General features: G+C 49.0%; 2 protein-coding genes across 2 annotated transcripts in view; both read right to left on the minus strand.

Annotated features, from left to right (window-relative positions):
• zbtb7b (zinc finger and BTB domain containing 7B) overlaps positions 1-737 on the minus strand; it is a 27009-nt gene extending 26272 nt beyond the window's left edge. The window contains exon 1 of the mRNA XM_031577036.2: positions 371-737. The gene's annotated coding sequence lies outside the window, so the exon portion shown is untranslated. The remainder of the gene's footprint in view (positions 1-370) is intronic.
• A 4253-nt stretch (positions 738-4990) lies between these two features.
• LOC105912979 (potassium/sodium hyperpolarization-activated cyclic nucleotide-gated channel 3-like) overlaps positions 4991-12500 on the minus strand; it is a 27926-nt gene continuing 20416 nt past the window's right edge. The window contains exons 4-8 of the mRNA XM_031576455.2: positions 11680-11898; positions 10489-10635; positions 9826-10066; positions 9322-9486; positions 4991-8987 (exon numbers count right to left, since the gene is read on the minus strand). Coding sequence (XP_031432315.1) covers positions 6994-8987; positions 9322-9486; positions 9826-10066; positions 10489-10635; positions 11680-11898 — 2766 coding nt within the window. The 3' untranslated portion in view covers positions 4991-6993. The remainder of the gene's footprint in view (positions 8988-9321; positions 9487-9825; positions 10067-10488; positions 10636-11679; positions 11899-12500) is intronic.

Raw genomic sequence — 12500 nt, forward strand, 5'->3', positions numbered from 1 at the left:
TGAGGTCTGCGCGAGCCTGCTCACCTGTCCAAGGCGCGCGCAGGTAACACACTCGACACCAGCGCGCCCAGAGCAAACACACACAACGAATGTCACAGAAAACATCTTTCTCTTGGGAGCAAATATGTTAAACCCTAAAAAAGCGGAAAGCCGATCGAAAACGATGCGTAGAAATGATAGCAGACACGTCACACGGGAGTTACCGAATACCAGTGACGTGGTTAGTCCTCCCGTGACCCCGGTCAGAAGTGAAGGGAAGGAGGGTGCTAAGGAATTGGGTATTTCGCTATGAAGGTTTGCGACAGAGAGCATCAAAACCATGCAAATACGAGACATATTCAACCGGAGGTATTACTGAGAAATAGTTTACCTGCGCCGGAGTGTCACCTGCGTTGTCTCGGCTTGTCCCACCTGACCGGTTCGTACTTCCTGGATTCAGACTCTGGCTGTACCACCCCCCTTTGCCCCCCTCCTGTATCTCCCCGGGGAATACCTTATCCCCGATTCGCTTCACCGACACTCTTTTAGCAGCGTGGCGTATTTCTCTAAGCGGGGATCTCTTAAGCACCGCTCCCCGCTGTCTGTGCTCCGCGGCCAGCGTTTCTGATCCCCCTCTCCTCTCCTCTCCTCTGCTTGCAGACCGCCGGTCGGATTGGTTGCAATGCCCCCCCCGCACTGAAGCCGCTGGCCCACTCCCGACTCCCAGCTCCTCCTTATACCGAGAACCAGGAAGCGGCTTGCCCTACTTACACCACGCCGCGGATTGGCTCTGGCGGGCTATAGAGAACTGGTAGGGTGGGGAGGGCACTGTGGGGGTCGGTCACAGTGCGATAGGCCAGCGCAGATGTCTGTATTCTCGAGGAGGGTGTGAGTGTGAGGGTGTGTGTGTGTGTGTGTGTGTGTGTGTGTGTGTGGGGGTGTGTGTGAGTGTAGAGGAGGAAGGGGGCACCGCTGATCACAGGTGGAGGATCTCCTTAGGTGTGTCAGTTGTGATTCCTCTGGACAGTTACGGGGGGAGGGAGGGAGGGGGGGAGGTGCGCTCAGATCGCGTAAGCAGCTGCGACATTTACTGTAATGGCCTGGTGATAAGTTACTCCCCTTGCTTACTTCTCCTTTTTCTGTTTCTCTATCCTTCCCTGTTTCTGTTTTAAAACATTCATACACACACACTCGCTCTCTCACCTCTCTTTCTCTCTTTCTCTCTTTCTCTCTCTCTCTCTCCTTCTTTCTCTCTGCTGTCCGTCTGCCTGTTCTTCATCTGATTATTCAGGGCTATAAAACATGAAGACGCACATTATTGTATTTGCAAATCAAATGGGTTGGGTGGCAATCAAGGAGAAACTTTTACTTGGCAGCATGGTGGCTAACACACCCCACAGCTAGGGTGCTCCCTTTCAGGCTGAAGCCAATATAGTTCTGTAGCCCAGCCTACACGGCCTCTAACTTAGAAACGAAACAAACAAACAAAGAAAACAGTGCTCCTTGTATGATACTGTAGATATTATTAATTGTTCATCAACATAATTATGCATTCCGTGAAAGCTTTTGTTGTATTCATATACTAAATGGGTGAGTGTGAGCAGTGGTATGTCATGAGGCAAGGTAACTCATTCTACTCTTTGGCTTTCCAGTTCCAAGTAGTTGCCTGTCCATCTGGCTTTGCAGTGCACCGTGTGACTTCTTACTGAACCAGGCTATTAAGTCACATTCTGTCTGACTGTGGGCCGGATCTGGACCAGCACCAGGGCTCCCTGATGATGGTTCTCCTGGGTGCTCTGTGACACAGCAGATGTGGGAGAGAACACCAATGACGAGACAAAAAGACACCTGTTCCATATCTCTCATGGGCACATCTGAAAAATCAGATAAAACAAAATAAATCAGTTAGCAAATCCAATAAATGAAATAAGGGGGCATAAGATTGAGCATATGCTGGACTAGATGCTGATGAGGATAGGCTTCTCGCAATACTTGATTAACACCTTTACATCACATGTTTGCAAATATACGCACTGTTACTGTGAGGACACACAGAGATGAAGTAACTTCCTGTCAGCAGACATCCCTGCTCTCTGCATCTCTGCTCCCTGTGTCCTCTCTGCTGCTGGGCCTGGGAAGGGACGCTAGGGCCTTTGGGTCCTGGTCTCATCCATCCTGCCGTGCTGCTGGCTGTGTGTGTGTGTGTGTGTGTGTGTGTGTGTGTGTGTGTGTGTGTGTGTGTGTGTGTGTGTGTGTGTGTGTGTGTAGGCTAGGAGGTCTGCGTGGCTCATGTATTGCCGTAACATCTGTGTGGTGTGTGCTGTGTTAGCAGAGTGTCTTCTGTGCGGATAAAGCGGTGTGCGTCAGCGAGAAACAGGATTTATGGTAAAGGGAGGTCACACGTACAGTAAAGTGATTCACCCTCTCCAAAACAAAGGACAATTTTTAACAGTGATTAAGGCTCATGAGAAAGTGAGAGAGGGAGATAAAAGAGAAAGAGAGAATGATACAGAAAGAATAGAGTTACCGTTTGTTTCTCCTTCCACTTACAGAGGGCCTTGTGAATTGTGTTTCACATAGTGCACACACACACACACATAAACACACACACACACACACACACACACACACACACACACACACTTCAGCCATACTCAAACACACATACTGCAGTCATAGTCATGTGTATACACCCACACATAGGTTTCCATTCATTTCTAGAATTCATTTTATATTTTAATAGTTTAAAAAAAGACTTTTATTGCTTATTTTCTATAGTATACTTCATATTGTTTTGCTATTATTTCTGTCTCATGAATTAATTTATCTTATTGGGTTTAAAACCACTTCATTAGATCCAAGGTAAAGCTCTGCTATTTTTGGTAATTTATACAGAATTAACCAATTATTTTGGGTAATCTTTATAAATCCATTTTCCCTAATATAAATAATTCATAAATAAGTAATACAAAATGTTTTTTAATCTCTTTTCAAGTGTGTTTTATTGTGTAAGCATCTTAAGCACTTCACATATGAAATATGCTGTGCGAATGAACTGTACTTTTCTTGGCTTCAAATGTCATTGAAACTGAAGGAATCACCTAAGTCATCTCCCACCTCTCTCAGATGCACCCCACTCAAAACTGTAGCATGTCTGTGCTCTCATGTCTGTGTGTGTGTGTGTGTGTGTGTGTGTGTGTGTGTGTGTGTGTGTGTGTGTGTGTGTGTGTGTGTGTGTGTGTGTGTGTGTAAATATAGCAGCCTGTGGTTTCCCCTTCTGTCGCTAACCCACGACCCTGGCTGGTGCAGCTCCTGTGTGTGGTGACTGCTACTGTGTTTGAGTGTGTGTGTGTGTGTGTGTGTGTGTGTGTATGTGCGTATGTGTTTTTTAGGGGGGGGTGCTCAGAAGTATCCGAAAAATCAGGTCCCCTTCACTCGTGAAGTATAGTGGATCACTCTGAGAGGAACATGAGGAGATGAAACCCCAGATCAGAGCTGTCAGGATGCTCTCTGGGACCCTGGGATCTTCAAAAATTCTTACCAAGCTCTCATTCCTTATTCTTCATACTTGACTAGACTAGACATAAGTATGGCTGAAGATGGCCTACGCCTAATCAGAGCCCCCTGCAAAGGGGCGTAAGTGTAGCTGAGGGGCCCGGCTGGACTGGCAGTTGGTCATGGTTGTTGTGGGGAAGTCTCTCAGTTATGTGTGAGGTGTATCTGCTATTGTCTCTGGTAATGACATGTCCTAACCAGTCGTAAGTATGGAGGGAAGTGGGTCTGACCCCAGACACCACTGTTGAACCTTCTGAAGGTGCTGTGGTCCTAATTCAACGAAACACTGACGAAGGAAGGTGCCCATTTGACAACCCCAGTGAAATGCTCACGAAGGTGTCTCTTTGTTGTTATGTATTGTTAAGTACCGATAATGCCAAACAATAGCACAAGGAATTGAACATCTTTTCCTGTGTGAAACAAAAAATACAATTCATTGTTAAAGGAGAAATCTGCCATTTTTTGTGAATAAAAAACAAATGCTTTAATAAGCTAAAATAATGCTCCAATCCATAAGGAATAGTTAAAATATAACCCTAATATTGCTGGGTGTTGTATACACCTTGCTTCAGGAGTTTTTAAGGCATAAAGCAAATTAAGACCACCAATCTTTGCGGTACACAGTGGTATTTGTATACCCTGTAACTTTATATTTTTTTTACATTAAGGTCTATCAGAAATGGCAAACTAAACCTATCAGAGCTCAAGTCTATATCATGTATTTCCATGATTTACCCGAGTATAAAAGAAGCATAAAAAATGACGTTTTCTAAAGTATACGTCTGTCATTACATCCGGTGCATCCAAGGAAGTGAGTTTGAACATTGCCTGGGTGTTTTCTGCCATCTTGTGGCCAAATTGTGCATATATAAAACCAAACGGAAAACTTTGCCGACTTTTTAAATCTTATTTTTAAAAAGAGAAACATAAAACTAAAATATATTGTTTTAAGTTCACACAGTATTGTGTGAGCAACAAAATTGGGGAACTTTGACTCGTGCAGTGTACAGGTCAGTGTACAGGTGTCATAAGCCTGTGGCTAACATGTCATGGCATAGAGACCTCAGCTTACTCCAAGAGCCCTTCAATGCTAAAGAGAAGTACATCTAGGGCTGAAGGGATACTGGAAGCTGTGTGAATTTACTGACTGTGGTACACACACACACACACACACACACACACACACACACACACACACACACACACACACACACTCTCTCTCTCTCTCTCTCCATCATTGATCCTGGTCTGATTTGCTGTGATCAAAGCCCTGTTCTCACCCGCTACAGATCAGGTCACCAAAGGAAAGGTCACACACACAAGTGCACACCCGCAGCACACACATTCACATGCACACCCACACACACACACACACGCACACACACATACACACACACACACACACACACACACACACACACACGAGGCACTGGAAATGAATGAGACTGCCACCAGAGGGCAGGGACACTTGACTAGATGAGTGGCTGTGCAATCACACACAGACACTTATATATATACTCGCACATATACAATAGTATACACATCCACACACTTGAAAACACAAAGCTATTTTGAGAAACAATGAGGACAGACATTTTTTTCTGATCTCGCTTTATTTGAAATCGTATAGCTATCATCAGTCACCCTGATCTTCACAGTTCATTCTTATCATCAATATCATCATTGTCGTCATCATCATCATTGTCATTTTTAGGATCTATTATTTACTTTTTTGCTCAAAAGCTAAAGCTATGTTAACAAAGAAAAATAAAACATTTGGTTCTTAAATGTACAGTCTAGGCAACATGGTTTTAGGGGTTAAAAAAGAACGTAATCTCACAAAACACCCAAGGACAGCACAGGACAGAACAAAAGGAGGAGGGGGGACAGGAAGCAAGTGTGTGTGTGTGTGTGTGTGTGTGTGTGTGTGTCTTTGAGGGAGAGAGAGAGGGGGCAGAAGAGGTGGGTTCCTGGACAACTAAGGCTACAAAAGCAGAGAGATGAAAGGTAAACAGAGATAAAAAGCCTATGTACCAAGGTGCGTGTCTCTCTATGTGTATGGTTGTGTGTGTGTGTGTGTGTGTGTGTGTGTGTGTGTGTGTGTGTGTGTGTGTGTGTGTGTGTGTGTATGTGTATGTGTGTTAGTGTGTGTGTGTGCATGTCTTTAAATAACACACACCAAAAGAGAGTTGCAGGGCACCTGTGTGTTAGAGAAGGTGACATACATGGACACATCAAGAGAGAGAGAGGCATGTATTTACAGGGGACTTAGTGTGGAACTAAAGCACTGTACGGTCACTGTGGTATAGGGAGCAATTTAAGTGCAACACGATAAAACACAATTCAATTACAGTGGTCAGTGTGAACAGGAAGGTCAAGGCTGTACTGTAAGTGTCCAAACTAACACCAAACACCTGAGACAACAAACTACAAGTGAACTGATCCTAATTACTTTGATCAATAATTATTATTGATAGTTTTTTTTTAACAGTTATTACTATTTTAAAATATTAGTCATCATCATTATTGTTATTCTTATGACAAAAATGTTACACTTTGGTGAATGTGAGGACAGGATGCTGGATGGCGGAGCTGGAGACCAACCGGATCCCTTTTGACGTCAGCTTTTACCATCACTAGGGGGCAGCAGTATAACTAAACTCACAATGCCACTACCACACCACCACTTGTATTTTTTTTCTGTTTAATTTGTGATCGCCTTGTATTTGTTACACCCCTAGTTATGGCGAATCCACCTCTCCCTTTAACGTACTTAAACACTTGAGTCGCTTTGTGCTTCATACAGGCTATCCTCATCCAGGTCTTGAGTCACACCCTGGTCCTAGAAAGCACCAGAGTTGCGTTCAATTTCCGCGAACAGAGGCAAACACGCTTTCTTTGAACTTCTAAATTTGAAGGTTTTTGTGTAAACATTCCAAATTGTTTCGATTTAAACTGTAACCCTTCGTCCAGCGTCCATGTTTGCTCTCCTCACACTGTTTGTGTGTGTTTGCCAACGCTCGCAGTGAACTCGAAGCAAACGAAAAACTGTTTCAAAACATTGCCAAACGTTTGCCTTTGTTTTGGTATTTTGAACGCACCTCTGGTCTAGACCTGGTTCAGACCTGCCATGGATCTGTCTGAGATCTCTTCAGTGATCTAACTCTTTTGTCTGGGAGTATTCCCTTGCTCTGGCCCTCCTAACTTTAGCTCCGGCCTCCTTAACTCTCAAGACCGGGTCCAGCTTGTTCCGTCAGTCTGTCCGGTTCAGCTCCCTCCGCACCTCCTGACACAATCACAATACACATGTAGGCTCGGATTCTGCTACTAACGTCACCCCCCTGCACTTACCCCCCTAGATCCGGTGCTGAATGGACCCTTCCAGTCCTTCCCCACCTCACAAGTGATGAGGCAGTTTGTGTTTGGGGGGCCTCAGAGTCCCCTCTGGCCAGGGGCAGTTCAGGCTCCTTTTGGCCAGCCTTGGGGGGCGCTGGGGGGGCAGGAGTGGCAGTGGCGCTGTGGGTAGAGGGAGTGGTTGCCGGGGCAACGGAGATGGGAGAGACGGCGGGGGAGGGGGCTTGAGGGGGGGGTCAGGCTGGAGACAGCGGTGGTGTGGGGGGGTGGGGGAATAGCTGTGAGGGGAGGAGGGGTGGGAGTGGCGCTGGAGGGTTGTGAGGTAATGGGAGCTGCCGGGGAGGCAACAGGAGTAAAGATGGGGGTCTGGGGAGACTGGGGGGCCGTGGAGGAGCGCGTGGAGGGGGAGGGAGAAGGAGAGGAGGTGCTGGTGGTCTGGGTGGAGGGGCGGGTGGTGATGGGGGTGCTCGGGGTTTGGGCCAGGGGAGAGGTGGGAGGAGGGCTGATGCAGGAGAGTGGGGTGGGGGACAGTCTGAAGCGGGAGCTTTGGATGAGAGAGGGGACAGAGGAGGGGGAGGAACAGGAGGGCAGGGAGGGGGAGGGGGCGCTGGGCTTGATATTTGACAGTTGGGCGTGAGGGGGGGCGAGCGGGGTGGTGCCAGTGCTGGGAGGTAGGGTGGAGGAGGGGGTGGGTGAGGCAGAGCGGGATGGAGGCGTGGGGGTAGGTTTGGGGCGTACTGGAGTCGGAACCGAAGCTGAGGCAGGAGGGATGGGGACGGGAGATGGGGAGGAGGAGGAGGAGAAGGGCGTCTGTTTTGGGGAGGAGTACACTGGACCAGGAGCAGGGATAGGTGCAGGGGTGGGGGCAGGTACCGGATAGTGGGTCTGTGCCAATTGAACCTGCAGGGGCAATGGAGGCATCTGGGATCGTGTCTGCATGGGCACCTGCGCTACCAGGGGCAGGATCTGGGCAGCAAAGGGGGTATTATAATTCAGCGCCCCTGCGCTAGCCCCCCTGGCCGGCTGCCCCTGCGGCATGAGGAAGGGTGCGGGCAGCAGGTTTCCCCCGGAGGCCTTGCGGTGGAGCGGGGGGCAGGCCCAGCCGCGGTGCAGAAGCGAGGGCTGGGAGGCCGAGAGCAAACGGGCCTCCTGGGTCAGCCGTCCGAGAGCGGGGAGCCCCTGGGTGCTGTGGCGCAGCAGCGCCTCCTTCGCCCCCTGCTGGCCGCACATGAGACTGCGCATGTCGGGCGGCAGGGACGCCACCGCCGTGGCAACCGTCCCACCCGCAGAGGGGGCCGGGAATTTGTTGAAGGGTGGAGTCGTGGCCCCGCCCACTCCCGTGCCATTGGCTGAGGGGGACTCTGCATGGAGGCGGAGACTGTAATGAAGACCCCGCCCAGCTTGTAAGGGGGCGGGTCCCGACGATGGAGGAGTAGGCGTAGTTTTAGCCACGCCACTTCCTCCTGGAGCTCCGCCCACTCCAGCAGTAGGGGGGCCCATTGAGGATGGGGAGGGCACTGTTGTCATGGATACGGGGACTCCCCTGGGAGGCAGGGTGGTCATGCCTAGGAGGGAGGTGACAGACTGGCGCGGGTGGAGAAGGGGGGGCCGCGGAGGCGAGAGGGGGCATCCGGAAGGGGAGGGGGAGAGGGGCAAGGGGGAGGGCAAGAAGAGGGCTCCCTGCCCCAGAGCCTGAAGCTGCTGCTGCTGCTGCTGCTGGTGCATGAGGGCGATGGCTACGTTGGTGGTTGCCGCCGCCGCCTGCAGTGGGGCGTGCACCAGCGGGGCCCAGATCAGCGGGTGGGGGCGCGGGGACACTGGTCGAGTGCCCGCAGCAGCAGCAGCGGCAGCAGCAGCGGCAGCAGCAGCGGCAGCGGCAGCGGTGATGTCCTGCATGGCTGGCATGCTGTCGTGCTTAACGATCTGCTGCACCAGCACGCTGTCACACGAGCCCAGGCCTGCCAGGCTGCCAGCCGCGCCACCACCCCCGCGACTGCCCCCGCCACCACGACCCAGACTGCCCCCACCACCACGACCCAGACTGCCCGCCATCGAGCCGCCCTGAGACGCCTTACGCAGCAGCATGGAGTTCTTCTTGCCTACGAGAGAGGGAGAGAACGGGAAAGGGTAGGGGGAGAGAGAAGATAGGGGAAAGAGAGGAGAGGGTGTACAGAGGGACACAGACGGAAGAGAGAGAGAGGAGAGAGAAGAGGAGTAGAACAACCATAACATCACATGGCTGATGTGGTGTTAACCAAACTATTTAGATTATGGCGATAGAAGTATGGCACACGGCAGGATTGTTGAGTATTGCGTTGTATGTACTGATAAAACATCTGCCTTCCATCTGTTGTTATAATTTAGACAGATACAGGTAAACAGACACATGGAGAAATGATGCGACCTAATGCAGCATTGGAGAAGTGTGTTTACCGATGCGGTCGAGGCGGTCAGCGGCCACAGTCTCGAAGGCTCGCCGCATCATGGGGTGTTCCTCCAGGACTTCGTTAAAGCTGTCCACACTCAGAGAGTACACCCGGCAGTACGTGTCAGCTCGCACGCTCGCCGTCCGACGACCACGTGTCAGCAAACAGATCTCTGACGGACCGGGGAGAAGGGGGGTGAGGAGAGATATGTGTGTTTGAGATGCAGGAAAAAAACGAAAAGAACGCTTATCAGAGATGTAATTTCATGACTTCCTCAACCAGACTATAAACAGCCTGCGCCTACCCAAATAAAGAATGTGTTTATTTACATAAATAACGATAAATAATGATCAGTTTCTCTAAACACCTGACACCTTAGTTATGATTTGGCCATCAGAACAGGATCAATCCTCTGTCCACACTTCAGTAACACCAAGGACAACAACTTGTGGCTACAACTCTGGTTTTCCCCTCCTGGATGTGTATGTGCCCACTGCCTGACGGCACTAACCTCCAAAGTAGGATCCGTCGCTGAGCTTGGTCTCCCTGTTTCCGCGGGTGAGCACGCCGACGCGGCCGTGCTGGATGAAGTACATCTTGCGGCCGATGGTGCCCTCCCTGATGATGAAGTCGTTCGGCTGGAACACCTCGAAGCACAGCTTGATCAGGACGGCCGTCACAAAGTTGGGGTCCGCGTTGGCAAACAGGGGCATGTTGGCCACCAGACTGCGGCAGTTGAAGCTGACGATTTCCTGCAGGTGGGGGTCGGAGGTCAGGAAGACAGAACGGCAACAGGGGAAAAGAGAAGATTAAAGGAAAGGATGGAATTGAATTCAGAGATTAGAATTCAGAAATAAACTGATGCTGAATGATGCTAATGACAACTGGGTTTTGCATTTTAATGTTAGGACTAAATACAACGTGGAATTATATTGTAAGAGTAGATTATTTCAGATCTAGTTTGTTTGTAGCAGTGAATGCGATTATATAAATATATATATATGTATACATACATATTTGTATGTGCCTTTGAAACACATGCATGCAAGTGTGTACAATTTTGTATGTGTGAGAAAGAGCGTAGAGAAAGAGGGAGGGTGTTACAGAGAAATGAAGAGGAAGAGAGTGAGAAAGAAAAATAGAGAAAAAAGAACAGAGGGAGAGAAAGTCATACCTCCTTGAGTGGTTCACTCAGTTCCCCCAGGATGTTTTCCTCGTCGAACATCTTCCCCTGGAAGCGGTGCTCGTAGTACTCGTGAATCTTCTGCCGCATGTCTGCAGGCAGCTTGTGGAAGGACATGTACTGCTCCACCTGCTTATACTGATGTACACAAACATACAGACAGAACACAACGATTACAGATCATGGCATTCTCAGACAAAACACAACAATTCCACATCACCAATCCTACAGACAGAAAACAACGATTACAGATCATGGCATCCTCAGACAAAACACAACAATTCCACATCACCGATCCTACAGACAGAAAACAACGATTACAGATCATGGCATCCTCAGACAAAACACAACCATTCCACATCACCCATCCTACAGACAGAACACAACGATCACAGATCATGGCACCCTCAGGCAAAACACAACCATTCCACATAACTCCATCCTAGAGACAGAAGGCAAGGATTACACATCACCGGAACATCAGCCAGAACATAACTATAATTATCACCGGATCTGCCACCGGCGGGCGGAACATGCACAGACGACCACACTGCACATTAACTAATCCAATCAGAGCAGACGGAGATCACAGGCAGTGGCCATGCGTGAGTGATGCATCCATCCACTAATTACACACAGACGAGCACAATCACTGGATGGATGGCATGACCTTATGTGACTGAGAGAGAGGAAGGACAGAGGTTAGCATGTTAACACAGCACAACATGCTGCTAGGGGCCAGAGGTGAAAATCAACACGACACATAAATCTGACACCATTTCATTTTTTTAATTATTCTCATTGATTTGCACTGTCAGGAACCACTGAGGGGGCTTGACATCTTGAAACCCTGTTAAACTATTTACAGGATGTAAATGGACTGCATGGATATAAAACTGTCAATCACCGCCACCCTAATATGGCTTTCCGTTTTACATTTGTGCGCAGTGAGAACATTATTATCAAGAGCCGTTCCAAATCAATCATGGATTAACACATCCTGGTCCTCAAACCAATCCCAACATACAAATCATTGACTCAATCAGACAATCAATGAATCAACCAACCAATCATTCAGTCAGTGTGCTATGGAGGGCTCTACACACACACACACACACACACACACACACACACACACACACACACACACACACACACACACACACACACACACACACTCACCTTCTCCTGGTACTGTCTACGTGAGGAGTCGAGGGACTGGATGAGTGCGGTGGCGTGGCCAATGAACATGGCGTAGCAGGTGGCGCCCACAATCATGCTCAGCATGGTCAGCCACACGTCCGTCATGCCCTCGGGGGCCTGGGCCCCGTAGCCGATGCACAACATGTGGCTCATGGCCTTAAAGAGGGCGTAGGTGTACTGCACCCCCCACGTGTCATTCTGGGGGGGGGGAAGAGAGGGACACAGAGAGACACAGAAGGAAAAACGAGAACAAGAGAACAGAGAAGAGGAGGAAGGACAGAGGGGCGTTATAAGCATGACAAAATACGGCAGTTGAAATTTTACATACAATACTGCAATTAAAGCTTCTCATCCGCCTATCTTCTCATGGCATTAGAGTAAAGTAGTTTATGCAGTGATGTGTTTTGAACAGCTCTGCGTAGCTCATGCAGCCTCAGAAGAACCTCACGTGCACAGCGCTAAAAGGGCTTTTATCTGAAACACTCTAGTTTCTAAAGAAAACTCCTCTCTGTGCATAGCAATTACTCCCTGAGTGCTATGCAAGCGGTAATAGTCTGCCGGTCATTCTTGAAAAATAAATCCTGACAGGACATTCACTCCTGTGTGTGTGTGTGTGTGTGTGTGTGTGTGTGTGTGTGTGTGTGTGTGTGTGTGTGTGTGTGTGTGTGTGTGTGTGTGTGTGTATGTGTGTATGTGTGTGTGTGTGTGTGTGTGTGTGTGTGTGAGAGAGAGAGAGAAAGAGGGATAGAGAGTTTGTGTGTATGTGTGTATGTATATATGAATGTGTATGACCAAGTGGT

The sequence above is a fragment of the Clupea harengus genome, chromosome 11 (assembly GCF_900700415.2).
Source record: "Clupea harengus chromosome 11, Ch_v2.0.2, whole genome shotgun sequence".
In the NCBI taxonomy this organism is placed as follows: Eukaryota; Metazoa; Chordata; class Actinopteri; order Clupeiformes; family Clupeidae; genus Clupea; species Clupea harengus.